At 34.4% G+C, this 24235-nt stretch overlaps 1 protein-coding gene across 8 annotated transcripts in view; it reads left to right on the forward strand.

The window, feature by feature from the left end:
• CHD9 (chromodomain helicase DNA binding protein 9) overlaps positions 1-24235 on the forward strand; it is a 179771-nt gene that overhangs the window by 96460 nt on the left and 59076 nt on the right. For all 8 annotated transcript variants that reach the window (XM_045293606.1, XM_030886607.2, XM_030886606.2 and 5 more), the window contains 13 exons: positions 511-721; positions 3389-3584; positions 7765-7932; positions 8995-9174; positions 11304-11414; positions 14673-14869; positions 15364-15563; positions 16589-16748; positions 17141-17230; positions 18109-18212; positions 18838-18955; positions 19566-19623; positions 23555-23597. In XM_045293606.1, coding sequence (XP_045149541.1) covers positions 511-721; positions 3389-3584; positions 7765-7932; positions 8995-9174; positions 11304-11414; positions 14673-14869; positions 15364-15563; positions 16589-16748; positions 17141-17230; positions 18109-18212; positions 18838-18955; positions 19566-19623; positions 23555-23597 — 1836 coding nt within the window. The remainder of the gene's footprint in view (positions 1-510; positions 722-3388; positions 3585-7764; positions 7933-8994; positions 9175-11303; positions 11415-14672; positions 14870-15363; positions 15564-16588; positions 16749-17140; positions 17231-18108; positions 18213-18837; positions 18956-19565; positions 19624-23554; positions 23598-24235) is intronic.

Consider the following 24235-nt stretch of genomic DNA (forward strand, 5'->3'; position numbering starts at 1 on the left):
TCTTGCATTTCTGGGGCTCATTTATGGCTGGATAGGTTAAGAGGTCCAGATTTCTCTAGAGAAAATATGGATCAAACATGTGTAATATGGTTTCTCCTTTTATTTTTTCTTGTCTGTCTTAATGGCCAGTTGGATGTCCATGCTTACATCCAGATTAATTAGGATCATGATTGATGCTCAAATATTACATTTTTGTTTAGTAATAAATGTGTCTACCTGCCTGCATTAGGACGACAGACCCTTTAATTCTTTGTTCTATAATATCCACTAAGTTTTAGTGAATATGAATGCATATGAAGCATTATGATAGGTATCTGGGATTACTAGAAAATGCATGCCATTTTTCTTGCCCTCAAGGAAATTATAGCTTGGTGTTGGTAGGAATTTAGCCCCAAATATAAATAATTCTAATAAAAGTAATATAGTTGTCATCAGAAAATGATGTAACCAAAGCAGAGGAATACTAATCTATAGATAAAACAATGTAATTGAGAGTTGTCTGTTTGACAGGTGCTGAGGAAAAAATACTTGGAGAATTTAGAGATACTTATAATCCAGCTGCTTCTGATTTTCATCTTCAAGCAATGATCCAGTCTGCTGGTAAATTGGTCCTGATCGATAAATTGCTTCCCAAAATGAAAGCAGGCGGTCATAAAGTACTCATCTTCTCTCAGATGGTACGCTGCCTCGATATCCTGGAGGACTATCTGATACATAAAAGGTAAACTCCAGACTCACTGCTGTGGAGTCAATTCTGACCCATCACAAGAGTATTGCTGTAATTCATTGAACTAAATACTGAATTATGCTACATGTATGTTATTACGGTTTTTGTAGTGCTTTTCTATACCTTAGCTTTGCTCACATATTTTCCTTTACCTAGAACAAACCCATTTAAACCTATGAGTATTATGTGATATATGTTTTCTTTCTTTTTTTTTTACTGTTCAAAACATTGCTTTCTTTTTTCTATAAATCATTTTATTGGGGCTCTTACAGCTTTTATAACTATCCATAGAGCAAATGTATCAATCACATTTTCTGCCATCATCAGACATTTTTTGTAGTAGTTGGTGAGGCTAAGGAAATCGAATAAGAAAATACAGCAAATTTCTATGTATTCTTGACATAGGTAAGGGCTTATCAAGTATATTTCATATGATTTTAAAACTTTCTAGTAATTATGTCACTTAAATACATTTATTTAGAATATTGTCTTCACAACAGAGGGTGATTTTTCTTTTTATCATTTTCAACAGAGGGTGATTTATTATCTCTTTTGGATCTATTTTGTTGTTATAGTTAGAACCTTAATTGATTATGCTTACCATAAATGATATAAAATGTATGCATGTTTAATCTTTTCCAATTTTTAAAATATTGTTTTTATTTGTGTGTGTGTGCATTTATGTATATGTAACAAGATAAGGTTAAATATTGTCTAAGCCAAAAACTTGACTGCCATTGAGTTGATTTTTATTTATGGTGACCTGTACAAGATTTTCCAAGGCTTATGGGAGCAGACAAGTTCATCTTTCTCCTTTAGAACGGTGAATGGGTTTGAACCCCTACCCTTCTGGTTAGCAGGCTAACTTACCTGACATTGTCAACAGGGCTCCTTATACACTGTTTAACTGATAATTAAATAAGAAGCCCTGGTAACACAGCTTTTAAACATACTGCTACTAATCAAAAACCCAGCAGTTCAAAGTCACTAGCCACTTTTACAGCCTGTTTCTGTAAATATTACAGCTTTGGAGACCCTACAGGATAGTTCTGCTCAATCTTATAGGGTTGCTATGAGTTGGAATTGACTAGATGACAGTGGTTTACCAATAACAATGCAGCTCCTGTTAAAACACTCCAGTCAGTCATAGGTGAAAAGAAATGTCTTGAACCAGAAGATAACTTGCCAGGTAGTGTATAAGCATATCACCTGAAAGAATAACCTGCCTTGAGGACAGAGAAGAATGATTTTGTGCTTTTTAAAAGTCTTGTGTGGTATTTATTATAGTGTTATTAAGTATACACACACACACACACAGAGGTACAAAAAAAAAAAAACAGAATTGTGTCAAGTAGAGCAGAGCTTTTGTAGTACACATCTTTGCCACCTGGGAAGGTTCTCTGTGGTCACAGTGAATTTTTTTGTAAAAGCAATTTCGCTCAAACTTTGTTTTTTGTGGTGGCCGATTTAAGAACATAGCATGTGGCTATAAAATTTTGTTTCCTGCTTGGGAAAAATGTCACAGAAACTGTTGTGATGTTGAAAACAGCTTACCAGGACAGCGCAATAGGAAAAACTCAAGTGTATGAGTGGGTTTGTCGTTTCAAAAAGGTGAAATGTTGATTGATGACAAACCTCATTCTGGATATCTGTCTACTGATGGAACAGATGAAAATGTCGACTCATAGTGCACTTGGAATTCATTCTACCAGGTCAGACTGTTAATCAAACTTTCTGTTTAGAAGTTCTGAAAAGATTGCGTAAGAGTGTGCGACAAAAAAGGCCTGATTTGTGGCAGATAGGGGTTTTGCTGCCATGATAATATACCTGCTCATGCAGCCATCCCAGTGCATCAGCAGTTTTTGCCAAAAGAACAGCATGCCTCTCTTGCCTTACACACCTTACTCGCCTGACCTCGCTCTTGGGACTTCCTTTTTGTTTCCGTGAATGAAGAGGGAAATGAAAGAACAGTGATTTGATGACTTAGAAGAGATGAAGAAAAAACAAGTGAGGTGCTGTCAGTCATCCAAACAGATGGATTTGAAAAATATTTCCAAGAATGGAATTGCAGATTTGACAAATGAATTAAGTTTAATAGAGAGTACTTTGAAGGTGATAAGTTGTTTTGTAAAAAAAATTTTTAAATACTTAGCTTTGAAAGAAAAAACTCGAGGGGGGGCAAGCATTCAAGTTTTTTGGGGGAGGGGGTACCCCCTCGTGTGTGTGTGTGTGTGTGTGTCTCTCTCTCTGTGTCTGTAGTTTATGTTATTATTAACAAACTAATAATATGTTTCAGGAGATGAAAATAGGAGCTATTGTTACTCCAGTTACTAAAAATGATGCTCATAATGACATTTAGTTGGGCTTATTTTATTAAAGGCACAAATAGTCCAATCAAGTATTAACAGATAGTACAAAACAGACACTGAAGAGTCAGTTGTGATGAGTCACCACTATATTCAGGACTACAGAGGGTTTTGCTTTTTGTTTTTTAATTTTTATGTAACTTTGTATTTTTCCCAGAAGTATAAAATCATAAAAACTGTTGGGATGATAATTCTTAATTTTATAGTGAACATGATGTAGAACAGCTGACTTTATATTTGATAGAATGTGTCTTCATTTTCATTATATTTGTCTTTATTGTCTTTATTTTGATAGATATTTATATGAGCGAATAGATGGGCGAGTCCGAGGGAATCTACGACAAGCTGCTATAGATCGATTCAGTAAGCCTGATTCAGATCGATTTGTTTTTCTTCTGTGTACACGAGCTGGTGGATTAGGCATCAACTTAACTGCAGCTGATACATGCATAATTTTTGATTCTGACTGGAATCCTCAAAATGATCTTCAGGTAAATAAAACTCTTTGACTATGGGTATTAAAAATACATACATATATATATGTATGTATTCCACCTCTTTATTTTGTGTAGATAACCTAACCTATATGTTTCCCTAAAAAAAAGTGCCAAATGAAAAAGGTGAAATTATTTTAATTAAACACAATAACTAATAAAAAGGAAAGTATTACATGGCAAAGTTTTTATTTTTAAAAAGCTACTGCAATAGAAATATAAAACCATTTTTCAAATACAAATTCTATTCCCTCAGAACAGTTAACAATGCAAGACCAAAAGAATAGCATTTATCCCAAACAAAGCTCAAAAGATGGGAAAATGTATCAAAAAAAGGGTGAATGGATTTGGGGAGCCTAGGAAGGACTGAAAGCAGACAAAGAAGAAGGATCAATTGTCCACTTTGGAGGAAAGAGCCACTGAAAACCTTAAGCATAGCTTCAAGACATTTTCACTTACCGAAGGCCTAGTAAATGGAAGCAGAAGATTGTCAGAGAGTCCTGGAGGGTGGTCATCTCGGCTTGGAGGGCACTGCACATGTAACTGAGGAGGAGCTGATTTCTTGGAGTGGAATCAACCATGGTTGTATGATGGGAGTAAAGCCTGTTGGCGTGGAGCCTCTGAATTCTTAATTTGCTGAAGGGTCATGACTCAAGGACAAACAGTTGCAAAGCTCAGCTAATGATCATAACGATATGTGCAAAGTATAAATCTAGGAAAATTAGAAGTTGTCAAAAATTTAATTGATCACATAAAGATCAATATCCTAGGCTTAGTGAGCTGAAATGGACTGGTTTTGGGCATTTTGATCAGAAAATCATGATTTACTGTTCTAGGAATAACACAATCAGGAGGAATGCCGTGGCTTTCATTGTCAAAAAGGACATTGCAAAATCAATCTTGATTTACAAATCAGTCTGTGATAGGATTATATCCAGCCATCTTCAAGGAAATCCAGTCAATACAATTATTAATCAAATTTCTGGAACAAGCTCAGAAGCTGGTGATGAAGAAACTGAAGAATTCTACCAGTTCCTTCCGTCTGAAATTGATAAAACATGTAATCAAAGGTCATTGATAATTATTGGCAATTAAAAATCAAACGTTGGAAATAACTTTTTCAAGGAAGGAGAGGAAGGATTGGTACTGTAACCATAGGGTCTTGATGGTAGAAAATAAGCTGGAGATCACATGATAGGATTTTGCAAGACCAGTAATATGGTCTTGCAAATACCTTTTATGGCAACACAGAGGGTGACTACATAGATGGAATGCAAAGATATCAAACTGACTACACCTGTGGCCAAAGCTGAAGAAACTTACAGAAAGTCTACAAGAAGAAAAATAAAATGTTAAGTCAATCTATCTTTCCTGAATTTTGAGCACATTTCAAGAACATGTTTGACACACTGAACACTGATGGCAGAAGTCCTGATGAGCTGTGGGAGGGTAGCAAGAACATCATGAAGAAAGTAAAAGGTCATTGAAAAGACAGGCAAGAAAGAAATGTAAAAGTGGGTGTTGACATTCTACCATTTTGGGAGGTAGCATATGTGCAAGAACCAGTAGTGCTGAAGGAAGAAGTTCAAGTTGCACTGAAAGAATTAGGAAAACACAAGGCTCTAGGAATTAATAGGCTACCAATTGAAATGTTTCAACAGGCTGATGAAGCACTGGAGTCATCTGTGCCAGGAAATATGGAAGACAGCTGCTTGGCCAACTGAGTGGAAACGATTCATATTTGTACCCATTCCCCAAAAGGTGACCCAACAGAATGCTCAAAGTCTAGACCGATATCTACATGCAAGTGACATTTTGCTGAAGATCATCCAGTGATAGTTGCAGCAGTACATTAACGGGGGGGAGCTGCCAGAATTTCACACCAGATTCAGAAGACATGGAACACGGGATATCTTAGCTGATGTCAGGTGGATGTTGGCTGACAGAGAATACCAGAAAGTTGTTTGTGCTTTATTGACTAAGGAAAGGCATATGTGTGGATCATACGCACTATGGTTAACATTGCGACAAATGGGAATCCCTGAATATTTTTTATTCTTCATTGTGCTTATACATAGATCAAGAAGCAGTTATGTAAACAGAATAAGGAAATGCTACATGATTTAAAATCAGGAAAGATGTTCATCAGGGTGTATCCTCTCACTGTACTTATTCAATGTGTATGCTGGTCAACTAATCAGAGAAGCTGGAATATAAAGAAATGGGCATCAGGACTGGAGGAAGGCTTATTAACAGCCTGTTTGCAGATGACACAACCTTGCTTGGTGAAAATGAGGAGGACTTAAAGCACATGCTAGTGCAGATGAAAGATTTTAGCCTTCACTGTGGAATACAACTCAATGTAAAGATCAGAATCCTCACTACTGGACCAATAGGTAACATCATGATAAATGGAGAGTGGTTGGGGGGATGAAATGGCTAATAATTTTGTCCTGCTTGCATCCACAAGCAGTGCTTATGGAAAGCAGCAGTAAAGATCAAAAAACAAGTTGTATTAGGTAAATCTGGTGCACAAGACCTCTTTAGAGTTGAAAGCATGGATGTTACTTTGAAGACTGAGGTATCCCTGACCCAAGGCATGGTATTTTCAATTGCCTTATACGAATGTGAAGGTTGCACATTGAATACGGGAAGACAGAAGAAGAATCAGTGCGTTTGAATTGTTGTGCTGCTGGAGAAGAATATTGAAAGCACCATGGAGTGCTAAAGGGCAATCCATCCTGTCTTGGGGTAGGTATGACCAGAGTGTTCCTTAGAAGCAAAGATGGGAGAGTTCGTCTTACATATTTTGCACATGTCAAGAAAGACCAGCCCCTGGAGAAGGGCATCATGTTTGGTAGAGGGTCGTAAGAAAAGAGGAAAGCCCTCAGTGAGATGGATTGACACAGTGCCTGCAACAGTGGGACAGCATAGGAACAACTGTGAGGAAGGCACAGGACCAGGCAGTGCTTCCTTTTATTGTGCATTTGGTTGCTCGTGGAACCAATTCGTTGGCACCTAACAACAGGAGAGAGTAGGGAAAGTACTGTGTTAAACTGAAGGGATTGTAACACTCTTACTAAATAAAATGTGCATAGTCTATAAACTTTCACCCCAATCACAATTTAAAATTCAAAATACAAAAACCAAAAAAATACAGAACACATTTTTACTCTGAATTTAAAAGCCTTAGTTTGCCAATCCCTAAGTCAAACCAGTATCTTGAATTTTTGCCTTTGGAAAGCATGTTTGTACTTACAATTGACAACAGTAGGAAGAATATTAAAAGTTCATTTAAAGTAAAATATTGTTAGAACATGAGGTAGAATTAGGAAAACTATACTGCATCCCCCAACTTTACATAGTTTGTTTTTCTAACTGCTAGTCTTTAGAGACTAATAAAAATGTTGACCTCTTACATTTTCCCTAGTCCTAGAGCAGTACTATTCATTCAAGATTCTGGGGTACAAAGATAACAGTGTCAACAGAGGGCATAGATGAATATCACATGTAAATTTTAAAGCCCAAATTCATGATTTTTTTCTAAGAAAACAGAAGGTGACTAGTAACTTCGGAGAATGACTATAGAGTCTAGACATCTTTCAAGTCTATATCATATAAATTTTAAGTTTAGTAGGAATATAAGATAGAATGTAAAGCTTTTGTACTATCTCTGGCATCACCATTTCTAATATCTATTAATATAAAAGAATTAATTCTTTCACTGTTTAAATACATTTATGACTGGTGTTTTTCACCCAAGGTTTTTCAATTTGTTTGCCTTCTCTCAAAATTGCTCTGTTGAACTAAAATATGTAGAAACTATTATTGATAATATAGTAGATACTTTTTAAGGTTGAACTTTGTCTTTATACCTTAGTTTCTATTAGCTAAAAAGAAATCAGTGCATATAATTTATGTGCCTTTCTAGAATTTTACTAATAGTACCCTCTTTGAAAACTGTTCTTGAATTTGTGTTCTCTGAAATATAAGCTTCAGTTTTAACTTACTGTAAATTGTAGAATCTGTTCTTATTCTAGGAAATTTTACCTTAACTGCTAAAAAAGTAAGGGTGTCTAAAAATTCTTAAATACTTTTATATTCCTTCAGGCTGTTTACTATTAGATGACTTTTGTGAAAATTATTCAGTCTATAACTTCTTTTTTTTTTTAAATAGGCCCAAGCTCGTTGCCACAGAATTGGTCAGAACAAAGCCGTTAAAGTGTACCGCCTAGTAACTCGCAACTCTTATGAGAGAGAGATGTTTGACCGAGCCAGTCTGAAACTGGGCCTAGATAGAGCTGTGTTACAGAGCATGAGTGGACGAGAAAATCATGTTAGTGGTGTACGTATATTTCCTTTTTATATAAAGATTTTTGTGATATTTTTCTTTGCATGTAATTTTGAATATGGTGATGTTGGGTAAGGATTGGATTGCTAATTGCAAGGTAAGGTCTTCAAACCTACAAGCCACGCCTCAGAAGAAAGTGAGGCTATCTGCCCCTGTGAAAAATTATACCAGTGAAACCTATAGAGGGCCACTATGGATCAGAATCAATTCGATGTCCTTGGGAGTATATTACTTAGTTTCACATCATGTTGAATAATATTCATTTATGATACAAGGCCTCATAAGAGTAGAACTGTGATTAATATCTTTGCCCGTCTGATGTGTAAAACTCCCGTGCTTATGAATTGAACTCTAAAAATGTATTTTAAACAGTAGAAATTAAAAAAAAAAGAAATCCCTTCCTCTCATTAAAACATATGTATTAATATATAAGAAAATAAGCTATATAATTTTCTGTTGTTTTTCAAATTATTTGACAGATACTTAGTCAAAAAAAGTGAACAATTGCACTGTATAACAATACATTCATTCAGAGAAACTTCTTTTCTTTGTAATTTAAACTTTACCTCTGTCCTTTAACATTTTTAGGGATATTTTATCATTTTATGAACTTTTTTTTTCTTTTTTTTTAAATTGTTTTATTAGGGGCTCATACAACTCTTATCATAATCTATACATACATCAATTGTGTAAAGCACATTTATACATTCATTGCCCTCATCATTCTCAAAACATTTCCTCTCCATTTAAGCCCCTGGCATTAGGTCCTCATTTTTCCCCTCCCTCCCCGCTCCCCCCTCCTTCATGAGCCCTTGATAGTTTATAAATAGGTATTTTGTCATATCTTGCCCTGTCCGACGTCTCCCTTCACCCACTTTTCGGTTGTCTGTCCCCAGGGAGGAGGTCACATATAGTTCCTTGTAATCGGTTCCCTCTTTCCCACCCACTCTCCCTCTACCCTCCCAGTATCACCACTCACACCACTGGTCCTGCAGGGATCATCCGCCCTGGATTCCCTGTGTTTAAAAAATAATTGTTACTAAAATATTATTTCAGATTCAACAGCTCTCTAAAAAGGAAATAGAAGACCTGCTCCGGAGAGGTGCGTATGGTGCCATCATGGAAGAAGAAGACGAAGGCTCCAAGTTCTGTGAAGAGGACATTGATCAGATTTTACAACGACGTACCAAAACTATTACAATTGAGTCGGAAGGACGTGGGTCAACATTTGCCAAGGTAACATACAGTATCTTATAAATATGCTATCTGTACTCACGTCTGAAAAAAATTTGGCTGGCTTTTCATTTGTGAACTATTTGCAAAACATCTGCTTAATGCTAAGATACAATGGATTAACTTGCTGTATGTAACATTCATTCCTTTGTTTTTTTTTCTGATCTCTGATAAAAAATTTCACATGTACTCTTCCAATCCTAGTGAAATATAAGGGCAATAACTGGAAATAGTTCTAAGTGGTAATCAGAGTAAAATTGAAATCAATCAAAATACAAGAGACATCAAAAAGTTCATGGAAATTTTTCATTACTCTTAATTCTGTTTTTCTGAGAGGTTTTTGATGCCTCTTCATATGTGCCAAAGTCAGAGCAAAACTTAAGTTACCATTGGGCGGTTGTTGTCTTATATTAACTTGTAATAATTTAAATTACAAAAGAAAATAAACTATATCCCATTTTAATTACCATTTAAATCCAATTACTAAGGTTATTAAATTTGTGTCTTGAGAGGAAGCCTTAGTTATAGATCCTGCTCATCTGCCCTACTTGGGAAAAAAATTGTAAAAAGTTTACTAATTAACTTTGTATTCTGATTATTTTTGTGGGTTTTTTTTAAACAATTAACCTATATCTTGCATTAATCTAAAGAGATTTTTGCCGCTGGTGGTGGGATTTTGTTTATGGGGTTTTTGTTTATTGTATTTATTTTTTATTTCAGTATCCTGTACTGATTCACTGAGGTTTTTCTCCTTTCCCATTTTCTCTTCTGCATTTGCTACTGTCTGTTGAGAAATAGAGGTTTCACCATTTAAAAGCCTTCTCTAGCAAATATTAAAGGGTTGGCCGCATTTTATAAGCGTGATTTTGGGGAGGAAGTAGGATATTAGGATTAACTCTTTGAAGCAGTAAATTTGTATTTCACATACTCTTTCAGTACAAGTATTTTATTCTTTTGGCTGTCATCCATTGTTACAATCCTAGAGAATGGTGTAATTCATTTTGAAAATGATACATGTTAATTAACTGTAGTATCTTGAACTGTTTAGAATTTTACAAAGTTTTTCATTGAAAAAGAAACATCTCACTACAAATGTAACAAAAGCTTTTTTGAAGTTTACTTTGTTGCTGGAAATCATTTTAATATAAAATTATTTTTTCATATATAATAGATTTTCATTTTAAATTAGTGTTTCCCAAAGTGGGCAATACTGGTTCCTGGTGGAGTGGGGGTGTTGGAATGCTTAAGAAAGCCAATTCTTACACTTTATCCTGAATTATGGGCTCTAGTACAAAAGTTTTCATTGCCACAGGTTGGGGCACTGAATAATTTTTTTCTCAAAAAGGGTCAGTAAGCCAAGTAAGTTGGTAACCTGTGGTCTAAATGTTCGATTCATGCAAAGCTCATTCACCAGATGGTTAAATCTAGAGAAAGATGTATCTGTGAAAATACAGTACAAAGCACAACTTTATCACTATAAAGCCATTAATTTTAAGAACAGTAAAAAGCTCATAGAATTTATTAACTTAATTCTATGAGCTTTTTACTGTTCTTAAAATTAAGAATTTATTAAGTTAATAAATTCTGTGAGCTTTTTACTATTCTTAAAATTAATGGCTTCATAATAATAAATATTTTGTCCCTCATTTAGCATATTTCATTACATTTTCATAAGGAATTATATCTATTGAATATATGATAGAAATAAAACAGGAAAATACCAGAAAATAGAAATATGTAGTATAGTCAGATTTTGGAATTCGTATTTCATCCCACTATCATAATATCCACCTAAGATCCTCAGAAAGCTTTTCTCTGTCCAGTGACATTTCCCAACCAATAAAAAGATTTATCCTTGCTTACCAAAAATTAAGTGTTAACCAATAATAATAATTTATTTAACTCAGCTGCTATAATTATATCCTGTGATAGTATTAAGCCTTAATACTATCTTAATACTATCTTAAACAAGTCCTTGTTTCAGTCCATTGCACTTGGCATATCCTTTTATGTGTGTATATATGTATGAATTCAGATTATTCACAATTTGAAGAGATTATCTTTTCAATGCACTCCAATAATTTTTTTTTCTCTAAGTTTGAAACATTATGAAATTGTATTGTGTTTTTCAGGCAAGTTTTGTGGCCTCTGGAAACCGGACAGATATTTCCTTAGATGATCCTAATTTCTGGCAGAAATGGGCTAAAAAGGCAGAAATAGATATAGATGCCATCAGTGGCAGAGTAAGTATGTCTTTCCCTCTAAAGAATTTCTTTTTAAGGAGTGTACTTTGGTAATATAATATTTAAGCATTCAACTATTTAGTTAATAAATTTAATTTCTACTTAGATCTTTTTGGGGTAATAGCATTCTCACATATTAAGTCAGGCACTGCTTAAATTTAGTATTGTCTGTCATAGAGTTGCTTTTTGTAATTTAAAAAATAACTTCAAGATCATGCTCTTTTGTTGTGTTTTCTTAGTTTAGGAGTTTAGTGTCAGAGTTCCTATTGATGTTCCAGACAGATATACAAAAGAAAAACTATACCAGACAAAAAAAGTGTATTTTTAAGGTACTTCCTTTGGAGAACAGAATCAAATACTAAGACATTTGTTTAATGATTGTACAGAAATCTAGGCTTCTAAGCCTTACCGACTAATCACAACAGCTAAATGATTAGCGGAGAGCTCTGGTAAATAGCCATGCATCAGATCTTCTTTTGATCGATGGCCCTTAGTCATTTTTATTTAACATATTTTAAAATGTAATTCTACAAGTAAATTTTAAAAGTTAGTTCCCAAAATCGTATTTGTTATAAAACATGTTTTTATGTATTACAAAGTCAAAAATTTCTGAAAAACACTTAAAATTCATAAATTTTATAAATATATATGAATGAGAGAACACAGATATACTTCCTAACCTTCCTAAATATTGCTACTGAAAAAGTAGAAAATATAATACAAGAGAAAATCGACTTCACAGCAGGAAATAGATAAAAAAATATGAGTATACCAGTTTACTTTTGAGAGGTTTGTCGATGAGGAGGAAAAATCTATATACCTTAGACATTTTTAGCAAAATTAGTTTGGGAATAGAAATTTTGCCTAATAGATTTAAACTCCAAATTGTTGATTAACATTTTTTCATAAAACAAGGCAACATATTTCTAAAATGCCCAGTACTGTATTGTGTAGTGATATTTGTAACAGCATTATTAGTTATAGCATAACTTTAGAAATTTATTAAATCTTCAGTAGTGAAGGAATAGTAGTCATTCTTTATAGTGCAGTAATTAGAATGAAGTATATGGGAATTTGCTATTGGCATACATTGAGCTCCAAAACAAGAGTTAAATTAAAAAGTTTGATTGAAACAGATGCTTAGGCAATAGTCTTCATTATGGATTTTCAAAAGTATGTACAGTATTGGTAATACATATACATTGACAAGATACTTCCTGTATGACTTCCTTTAAATCTTAGGAAAAAATTAATTTGAGAGGGTGACTAGACATTGTTTTATTCTATTGTAAGGTTGCTATAAGTCAGAATCATCAACAGCACCTAGCAACAACATTAAACATTTGTGAGCACTTTATGAGCTAGGATCATTCTTTAACTAGGGCTAAGTGATGAACAAGATCGGTAAACTGCTGGTTTTATAGAGCTTACATTCTCAGCAGTAAATAAATGTATCATACGTTACAATAGTACAGAATTTAAGAGTGAAATAGTAGAGAGGACTTGAAAGACATAGAATTAGGTAAAATGGTCCAGTGATATCTGTACTGAAATTTGAATTATGACCTGCCAGAAAGACATGGGAAAACTTTCAAAGGTAGAGGAAACAAGTCCAAATGTCTCCAAGTGGAAATGAGATAGTGTATTCCAGAAACAGAAGATACTGTGGTAAGATGTAGGGTTTAGTGTGGGTATGGGTAAAGTCAGAGATCATAGACAAGGATCAACTCAATAGGACCTTGCACGTATCTTAAGGATTTTGTAAATAAACATATGGTCATTTAATTCTTTCATAATTACATTTTTAAATGTATTCATTGTGAAAAATATTAATGAATTTTCTGAAAGTAAAGTATAAAGTTAGACTAACATTACTTATTTTTTGTTAATATATCAAAGTATATTATAAAGAAAGAGTAACTTAAGATGATACTGACAGATGAGCGAAGAATAGAATGAAAAGAACAGAAAAAAACAAGATTTTGATATAGAAATACTATTAGGAAGGATATTTAATACATTAGTGCTAAGATACTGTGTTTGGTTTAACGATGAGGCTTTCGACTAATAAAGAATTCGCCTCAGAAACGTACAGGGGCAGCTCTACCTTATTCTATAAAGTCACTATGACTCGATGGCAGTGAGGATATTGGGTTAGCATTTGGAAAAGCATTAAAGTCACATCTTACAATAATAAATTGTATGTCAAGTAAATTCCAATTTGTGATAAATTTCACTTTTTTCCTTTTAAATCAAAGTACAAAAAAATGTTAAGTTTCTCTTTAGCATAACTCTTGGAAAGCACTGAAACTACATTTGGCACTTCTTATCTGTGGTTTTCTATCTGTGGAGACAACAAAATACTGAAGGATGGGAAATGTTAAAAAAAAAATTAAAAGGCAAAACAATTAAGGAATCTTCCAAAAGCTAAAAAGGAGCTTAAAGCACAATTATGTATAATTTTCATTCTAGGTAATCAAGAGATACATAATTTAAAGTATATGGGATGATGTATATAGGTTATACAAATATATGATTTTAGAATATATGATCAACTGTTATTTTGACATATGAGAGTGCTTTTAAAAAATGGGAAGTTTTCATTGTGTTTTAATTCATTTTCTACAAACTCTTTGAAGCTCCTTTGTGTAAGAGAATTGAGCATCAGTGGATTTTGTTATGGAGGCAGGGTCATGGACCCAGTTTCCTGAAGTTACCAAGGGATGGCTATACCTGTTTCTAAATGTGTCAAACACTTATACTCTTTGGCCAATATTGCCATTCCTGGGTATTACTTTTCTTTTGGGTTTATTTTTGGAATGGAATTAAGTCAAAGCTTTATTGTAAAACTTGGGAAAAACCAGAATACAGTATAAATTATTATATATTATAGCATTGCAATCGTTTTATATTTTACATAAAATTTTAAGTTAAAAATTACGTTTCATTTTGTCCTGTGACTATAAAGCTCTAAAATTACATATATATTGTACTAAGACTTTGTTTTCCATACCATTGTTTTAGGAGCTAATTCAGATATCATACCATTCCATAGTTCAAGCACATCAAGCAGTATTTGTACTAAGACTTTTAAAGGAGCATATATGTTTTAAGTTGGATTGGTAGTTCAATAGAACTGTTAGTAACTTCTGTTTTCCCAGCTGTCTATATTTGTGCAATTTAAAAGTGAAAATATAAAACATTGTTAAAGGCAAATTCATAAAAGAATGATTATGTAACAGCTGTTAAATTTTACAGAACAGCTTGGTTATCGACACTCCCAGAATTAGAAAGCAAACAAGACCCTTTAGTGCGACCAAAGATGAATTAGCTGAATTATCTGAAGCTGAAAGTGAAGGAGATGAAAAGCCCAAACTCAGAAGACCATGTGACCGCTCTAATGGCTATGGAAGAACTGAATGTTTTAGAGTGGAGAAGAATCTGCTAGTATATGGGTAAACACTTTTAACTTTTTGATTTGGGTTTATAGAACAGATTCGTTAAAATAACATTTTTTAAATCTATTGTAAATATTCTGTACATAAAGTGATAGAAAATTTATAGTGTTTTCTAATATTTTAAAATTTTCTTTGTTGATTATTAAAATCCACTTTAAAGTAGCCTGAATTTTTATGCTTAACTTATCTTTAAAAGAAGAATGATTGGATATCTTTAAATTTTAAAATTTTTATCCCCAAAGCAAACGCCAATACTTGTTCTCAATAATACCAAGTGGGAAATGTTATTTTTAAAATGTATTAGAAATTACTATGCCATGGCTTTGCATTTTATTCATTGGGAGAAAAAGTTCATAAGGCTTATCATAATAATGACAAAATGTTTTCTGCAGTTTTTCAAAACTTTTATACATTTGTTATTATTAATCTTCGGAATTTGCCTTGATGGGAATATACTTTTTGTGTGTTTGTGTGTGTGTGCGCATAACTAGGTGGGGCCGATGGAGAGAGATTCTCTCCCATGGACGTTTTAAAAGGCAGCTGAATGAGCATGACGTTGAAATAATTTGCCGAGCCCTTTTAGCATATTGCCTTGTTCACTACCGAGGAGATGAAAAAATCAAAGGCTTCATATGGGATCTCATTACTCCAACGGAAGATGGGCAAACAAGAGAGCTGCAAAATCACCTAGGTCAGAACATTGTTTTGATTTAAAGTTTTGTCTTTGTTCTTTTTTTAGTTATATAAATACTAATTAGCAGGTCCTTCTAATAAAATATTAAAGCATTACAGATACTGTTACAGCATCTTAACTTCCTCCTCCCAACTTCAGGTCAACATCAAAATATGCCAATGCTCGTCAGTTTTGTAAGATTTACAATTTTCTTTTTAATCAAATATGTATTGGTTGGCAAACTACTCACCCAGTCGTATGTCTTAGATGTCTTTCTACCCATATTCATGGAAATACAGGAATCTATTAAAGCACTTAAAATTCATCTCATTTTTTTAAAACCCTGCATAGTATTCCATAGTATGTATATACCATAGCTCATATAACATCTCTTATAATGATGAGCTTTAAGATAGTTTCTACAAGGTGCTCTGGTGTTTCATTGGTTAAGCACTCAGCTGCTAACCATAAGGTTGATGGTTCAAATCCACCAGTCATTCTATGGGAGAAAGATGTGGCAGCATGCTTCAGTAAATAGTGTGACCTGAGAAAGACTAACAGTTTTACTCTGTCCTGTAGAGTTGCTGTAAGTTGAAATTAGCCGGAAAATACTTTGAGTGTTTTTGATGATTGCAGTGAAAATTTTTGTGCAGTGCTCTTTGTCTACATACATGTTCAAAGAACATAACTGTCAAGAAATGAATTGTGGAGTTAGACGATATAGTCATCTACACTACGTATAAAGTATGATCTGTGAATCATCAGCCTCATCATCTCCGAGAAACTTCTTAGGAATGCAGAATCTTAGCCTTAGGTTTAGTGATTCAGAATCTGCATTTTGACAAGTTCCCCTTAGTGGTTATTATGCATATTAAAGTTTGAGAAATATAGGTATACATTTCAGATTGTCTTCAGTACTTTAAATTGCTGTTCAATGTGACTATAACAGTTTACAATCCTGTCAGATGCCTATAAAGTGTTTCAAATCATAGGATCTTTTCGCAAATCATCCTTGATTTCACATGTCCTTCTCATCTTAACAGGGTTGTCAGCTCCAGTACCCAGAGGTCGAAAGGGAAAGAAAGTAAAGACTCAAACAAGCTCATTTGACATACAAAAAGCAGAATGGCTTCGAAAATATAATCCTGAGCAGCTACTTCAAGATGAAGGCTATAAAAAGCATATAAAACACCACTGTAATAAGTAGGTAGTAGGGTATCTGTAGTATAATTCTGTAAAAGTTTACTTTTCTGAATTTGTTAGCAATCTCAAAGCACTGGGATTTTGAGTACAAAGGCAGCAGAATCTAGAACCAGTTCTACTCTTAATCTTAGAACGTGTCCTTAAGCAAGCCATGTGTCACTAGAGAAATAAAATGTCCTCAAAATGATTTAATTATATCTTATTTGGATATTAAATAATGGTATCTGTGAGAAGATTTTAGAGGAACCTGTTTTGAACCTATAATTGTAATGAGATTCATTTCATCACATCTAATTATTTTATTATAAAAATCTGTACACATTACTTTCTAATTTTGACTATGAATGATTTTTTTCATAATGGTTAATATCCTTATGTTCCTTCATGTTTAGGGTTTTGCTTCGTGTTAGGATGCTATATTATCTAAAACAAGAAGTCATTGGAAATGAATGCCAGAAAGTGTTTGATGGAGTTGATGCAAGGTAAATTAAATGTTATGCTTTATTTGTGTTTCTTTTTCAGTAGCATGATGAAACAAAAATTATGTGATCAAGTTATATTTTAGGTGGTACCTTATTCAGTAAATTCAGAAGACTCAAAGTTCACCAAATTTAGGAATTTAATCCTTGCCAAACTACATGATTATAATTACACTAATCGTCTCCAACTCATTAAAACAGCCAAATCACCAAGGCATTATGAATTTATTGTAGCTTTTAACACTTTCATATGTATTGACTGGCAATACAATTTTTGACTGAGTATTGTGCTACATACTACATAAAAACAATACTTAGAGTGTTTTCATTAAATTATGAATGAGAAACCTGTCATCCCTTTTTTATAAACAATGCTTAATTTTTTCATTGTGATTTTCTTAACAGTATGGGTTAGAAGAGCCATAACTTTCACTGCAGCCTAAAGCACTTCAGTTGCCCTCTTGGGGCGTCAGCATCTTTATGTATCCAAAGTGAAGTCTTTGAACCAGGAGACTTTTGTCAGGTTCTTGGCTGACCTAAGATTCTACTTTGGAGTAGAACCCTCTTCTATAAAGAAGACTACTGGCAACGCCTGATTTCCTTAAAGAAAAATTATTCTGTAAACTTTGTTGAAACTTATTTTTCTGTTCAGCTTAAGGATATTTATAAGTTCATCTTGTGGTATCCAATGTTTGTATTGTGACATTTTGCCTTTTTGAATCATAATTGTGGAAAACACAAAAATGAAAATACACTGAATAAAATTTTAACTTCCATTTGTAAAACATCAGTGTTTTAGAAGCTAGGTAAGATTTTAACCCTCCCCAACTTGTCTTATTTATAATAATTCATAATGACATGATATAATCTTATTTTTTAAGTGATATTGATGTTTGGGTCCCAGAACCAGACCACTCAGAAGTTCCTGCTGAGTGGTGGGATTTTGATGCTGATAAGTCACTCCTTATTGGAGTTTTTAAACATGGTAAGTAGACTGTAAGGTATGTTGGCTCTTTTGTGCATACAGGGTAAATCAAGTAGTTAATTTAGTGATTCCTACTTAGAGCTTCATTTCATTATTGTATACAGTATTGTATACAGCTGTGTTTCCCAAAATAGGCAATACTGCCTCCTGCGGGACACTGCCAAAGCAGATATATACACTTTATCCTGAATTATGGGCTATAGAACAAATTAATTGCCAGGAGGGTGCTAAGTAATGTTTTATTCTGAAATGGGGGTGGTAGGCCAGATAAGTTTGGGAGCTTGTGATCCTACAGCATTAAAGCCTACACTACCCCTATGTTTCCTCATGAGAGAACAGAGCATAAACTGTCTCATTACTTTCCTCTCAGAAGATTTCTTTTTATGAAATATATTTTCAGAAATTTTTCTATTCTTCATATAAACTGATAAATTTAATCAACAGTTCTTATATACATATTTTGAGATCACATGGTGCTTGTGCTTGTTTCTAGAGAACAGTAATCTGTCCTTTTAGCAGTTTCTTTAGTCCCAGAGGATCTTCCACACAGATGTGAGGACTGCTTATATTGATATGCCTGTTTTCTTTTGATACTTTTGACTTTGGTAATTGCTGATCCCCTCAGGTTATGAGAAATATAACACTATCCGAGCAGACCCAGCATTATGCTTCTTGGAAAGAGTGGGAAAGCCTGATGAGAAAGCAGTTGCTGCTGAACAACGAGCAAATGATTATATGGATGGGTATGTGCATTCCAGAGTCATGAATTCTCCAAGTAACCCTAACTGCTATTCAGCATCAGCATATGTTTTATGCTTGTAATAGTTATTTTTAAATAACAAGGCTGTAAAAGACTTGGCGCTTACAATCTAAAAGAACTCCAATAAATTAGCACTAATCCAGCCAAGTATGATCAACCAGAAAGAGATTGGAGCGGTCCCATACTCTTTCTTGTGACAAGTCCTTCATTATTTTTTTTGGTAGTATTTCATAATCATTTGGCTATAACAAACCATGCAGGGTCAAAAACGGTAAGGCTAATTCACGAAGAGAGTAATAGAATACAGTTCTGAAGATTTTTATAGTCTTGCTTTTTTACCTTAAGATAAATATTAGAAAGTATGTTGTTGTTATTAATGCCTTATTTAAAATTGAACTTAAAATGCTTTCTTTTGCCTGGGATGTAACATCTCTCATAAAGTGGCTTACAGTCTTCTACCTATAAAACAGAGACTTCTGTCTGACCTGTAAATCAAATGGAAAACCCTTCCAGCAAGACTCCATTTGTTTGTCCTGTAAAGAGAAATCTTAAGTCCATCACAATAATTATAGCATTTGTTGATGTTTTAACAGGGATGTGGAAGATCCAGAATACAGACCTGCCCCAGCCCTCTTTAAAGATGATATAGAGGTATGCTTCATAGCATCTTTTCAAACCCTCAGTCTTAGTTATTCCTTGGTTTCTTTTGCTTACATTTCCCTTTGCATGTTTTTCCCTCTGTGTGTTTTCATTATAATAATTCTTCTAAGCCTCAAAAATGTAACTTTCTTAAACTTGGGGTGAAACACAGCATAATCATCCCAAACTTGCCTGATCTCCCCTCCTAACTAAATCCACTAAAGCCTGGTTTGTGGATGGAATAAGACTTGTCTGTGTGTTGTACTGCATTTGAACTGAAAAATACAGCGTCTTCTGGCAAAATCCCAAGAGTCTTACCTGAATGAGTTGTAGATACTACAAGCACAACAGATGGAAGATATTCCAAAGTAAAGAGGTTTTAAATAGAGTGTGGAGCCTAAAGCAATTCTCTGAGTTGCTAAAATGTGTTCCATTATATTTTAATTCCATTTTCCCATTAACTTTTTGAAGTTTAATCATATTTCCTAAGTGCTCTATTAAATAATTCTAAAGGGAAAGGGAGAGTTGGATGGTAATACAGAAATAATGTAAGAAAGGGGATTAAAGGAAGTGAAGAGTCTCTGCAATGCTTTGAGAACATGATAAAAGACTTGTGGATTAGTCTACGTACTTTAGAGAAACAAATCCACAGAAACTCATGTAAAAGAGAGAGTTTTATATAAAGGTTAACCCAGTGCTGCCCAAGCCCACAAGTCCAGTATTCACCCATTAACCCATATGTCCAACACCAGTCCACAAAGTCCTCCTCCATCTCACAAAGCAGACACGATGCCAACTGCAGGAAGAAAGCCGAGTCAGTGAGCATGTAAACATCTCAGTGCCGGCAGGGGTCTCCACACATGTGCTTCAGCGCCCAGGCTGCATTGGGGTAGGTCCGGACCAGTGGCTTCTCCTTGGGGATGTCTTGCAGGAAGTCAGCCTTGCAAGCTGAAGCAGGGAACTGCTAAGGCAGCTGCACCCTGGTGCAACCATCACAAGGCAAGAAACCTGAGAACTCAAAAGGCGAGGCTCACCAAGCCATTTATCCCTCCGCCCTTCAATTAATCCCACGTGTGTTTATAAGCCAGGATGGCACAATAAACTAACTCAACTTGATAACAACAGCTATCATGTAGGGTTTGCTGGTCTTGGTAGACAAGAGACTGACTTGAATGTTGATACCTATATTGAGAAAGCATTTAAGTGCTAACTGCAAAGTCAGCAGTTCAAATCCACCAGCTACTCTACAAGAGAAAGGTGAGACTGTCTGTTCCTGTCAAGATTTATAGCCATGGAAACTGTATAGGGTTGCTTTAAGTTGGAATCAACCCAATGGCGATGTGTTTTGGGGATATATGAGGATAAAAGGTGATGAGGCTTAGGCAAGTATGGAGGCAGTTAGAACTGAAATTGCTTTAAAAGCCAGGACTCTCAAAATAACAAATAGGGAAATGGCAATGAAATTTAGCATGGACTCTAGGTAGGGAAACAAAGATTATCTCCGCTAAGGTTTCATAACCATAGGCCTGTCTTCTCATGGTTATTGTCTACATTATCAAGGAACCCTCAAGTTAAAAAGGTAATATAAAGAGGCATCTGAAGTTGGTAATATGACTCAGGCATCTAGGAAAAGCAAAGACGGTTGAAAAAATGAAATGGAGTCTGAAAAATACTTCAATCCGGAATACACTTGAGTCCTGGAGATAAAGGTCTCCTTAAGATTATGCCAAATTCCAATATTTTTAAATGGAGGAGGACTGTTTCAGATGATTGAATGTTAGCAAATTAAAGCAAGATTAGACCCATTAAGAACTTCAGATAATAGATCTCTTGAAACAGTAAATACTACATAGTTAAATGATCAGATACATAAAAGATTCAGGAACAGTAAAAATGGTAAACTATAATCCAAAAAAAGACAGAGAAAAGAGAAATAATTACATTGAACTTTAGAAATAGAAAGTACAGATCCTTTCATCTAAAATCTAACAAATAAATTTATTGGAGAAGCAGATTAGACACAGAGCATAGCAGAAGAAATGATCTGGAAATTAGCAGAATGTTGCATTCACAGTATGATTAGTGTATCAGTCTGGACCAATCAATGAAAAATTTTCATACAGTTAATTTGAACATGGGCATTTAATATAATAAATTATTAATAATGTGCTTGGAACAGCAAGGAATTAATTAGTACAAAGTCAAAAATTCTAAAGACTATAGGAATCACAGATATAAAGAACAAACATCACTGCTTAGGACAAAATAAGCAACCAAGGAAGAGGTATATTATTTCCATGTCCCTGGGTGGCATAGTGGGTTACCAATTTGTATGCTAACCACAAAGTCAGCTGTTCGTAACTGCCAGCCACTCCACAAGAGAAAGAGGATATTTAATAATCAGGTAAAGAATTACAGTCTTGGAAACTCACAGGGGCAGCTCTACTCTGTTCTGTAGGGGTGCTGTGAGTTGGAATCAACTTGACATTGAATTTGTTTTTTTCTGAGTTGGGCTAAGAGTCACAGCATTTAGAGGAGCATGGTGAGTGTATATGGCTCACTGAATGACATTAGATTGTGGAGCTGCTACACCAATGAAACTTGATACTACATTCACCCTTATGGGTGCCAAGAGTGATCATTTTGGGTGGCATGATTGTTAAAGTACTTGGTTTCTCATTGAAAGGTTGGCAGTTTGAATCTGTACTCATAAAGATTCCACCCTAAGAAGCCCTACGGGGGTGTTGTACTTTGTCATACAGAATACAGTTTCACTGTGACTCAGACTCTACACATATGAAATAGGTACCAAGGAAACTTATCCTGGTAGCTATCACAGTAGATACACTCACCTATAGCCCTTTCTCCTAATGAGACAAAGGTAGTAGAGGTAGCTACTTGGTGCTACTAAGCAAGCCTGTCCACCTCTAAAATGCTATTTGCTGGATAGGCGATGGGCATTGGGCAAGCTTTGTGTGCTATAGGAGCTGTGAATCTATTCACTGAAATAAAGAAATAAAACGCTTCCTCCTGTAGTGCTTTTTTAGCTTCCTCTACTGACAAAAGTTTAGCATTGTACTGGCTGGTGAAGGAACATATATGAGCCTAGATTCCTTATATTAGAGCATCAATAAGTTTGGAGCTGAGGCAATAAATCAGCAACCAGCACAGTGGAATATATGAAAAAAATTTAGAGGCCCAAAGATATCTGCTAGGTGTTCCAGAAGTCAGACTAGAAAGAATAAAGATGTATAATATGAAGAGATGGCAGCTGTAACGTTTTAGAGTACATTAAAGACATGCATACTCAGAGTCAATAAGTGAAATAAACTGAATCTTGGCAGGATAAATAAAAATAAATCCACTACACCTATATTCTGGAATGAAATGTCAGATAATCAAAGAAAAGGGAGATAACTTAAAGCAACCAGAGTGAAAAGGCCTACTTATAAGAATGACAGTAGTTTTAATATATCATTTATTTCTAAAACAACACTAGAAACTAGTAGCCATTGAAATAAAATCACTAAAATTTAAGATAATGTTATGATTATGTTCTGTTGATAAGTATTGCGCCTACAGCACAAATATTTTTAAGGCTGAAGAAGACTTATAGGTTGCAATAATAACCAAATAAGAGAATGAGCACATTCTCTGGAGGTGGTCTATGGAGGAAAAAAATTGACTTAACAATAAAACCTACGGCCTACTCAAGAGTTGGATGATGGATAGAAGAAAGGAACTGGCTTTAAAGTAGTCAAAAAAAGAAAAACATTTTAGTAAGTATGACTGGCCTAATGTATGAAAGGCAACAGAAAAGCTTGAAAGGATATGACTTAAGAAAAGAAATTTAAAATATTTTTCTAATCACTAAACTCTTAAAAAAGTTCTGTATTACCTTGGCCTGATTACCCTATTATACATTTCTATTTTCTTTTAATAGGATGATGTTTCTTCACCAGGAGATCTTATCATAGCAGACGGAGGTAAATTGCATTTATTTGTCAGCTTAATATTATAAATGCACCTGATTTTGATGCCGGGAGATTAATAAATAATTAGCCATATATACTAAACATGATTTTTAAAATGTATTTCAGTCAGCCTTTATTTTAGCTCATGGTGACCCATCCACAATGGGTATGGACTGTTGTGGCCATACGGTTATCATTTACTGATTTTTGGAAGACAGTTGGGTCTTAATTTGGAAATTCCACTGAAACTATTTAGCATCACAGAAACACTCAAGCCTCCATTGAGAGACAACTGATGGTTACACTTAAGGTGTGTTGGCTAGAAATAGAACCTGGATCTCTTGCATACAAGGCATGAATTCTGCACTGAACTACCACTACCCTTATTTAATACATTAGTTGTAAGCATCGTATGGTATATTAGTCGATTGGGGAAATTAACAGTATCTTTAGCTTTTTCAGATCTTTGTATAAAGACTCACTGAGCTTTCTTTTTTCTTTTTTAAATCATTTTATTAGGGGCTTATACAACTCTTATCACAATCCATACAAACATCAGTTGTGTAAAGCACATTTGTACATTTATTGCCCTCATCATTCTCAAAACATTTGCCCTCCACTTAAGCCCCTGGCATCAGGTCCTCATTTTT

Source organism: Echinops telfairi, unplaced genomic scaffold (genome assembly GCF_000313985.2).
Source record: "Echinops telfairi isolate 266 unplaced genomic scaffold, ASM31398v2 ScPeMD7_2291;HRSCAF=2852, whole genome shotgun sequence".
Classification (NCBI taxonomy): Eukaryota; Metazoa; Chordata; class Mammalia; order Afrosoricida; family Tenrecidae; genus Echinops; species Echinops telfairi.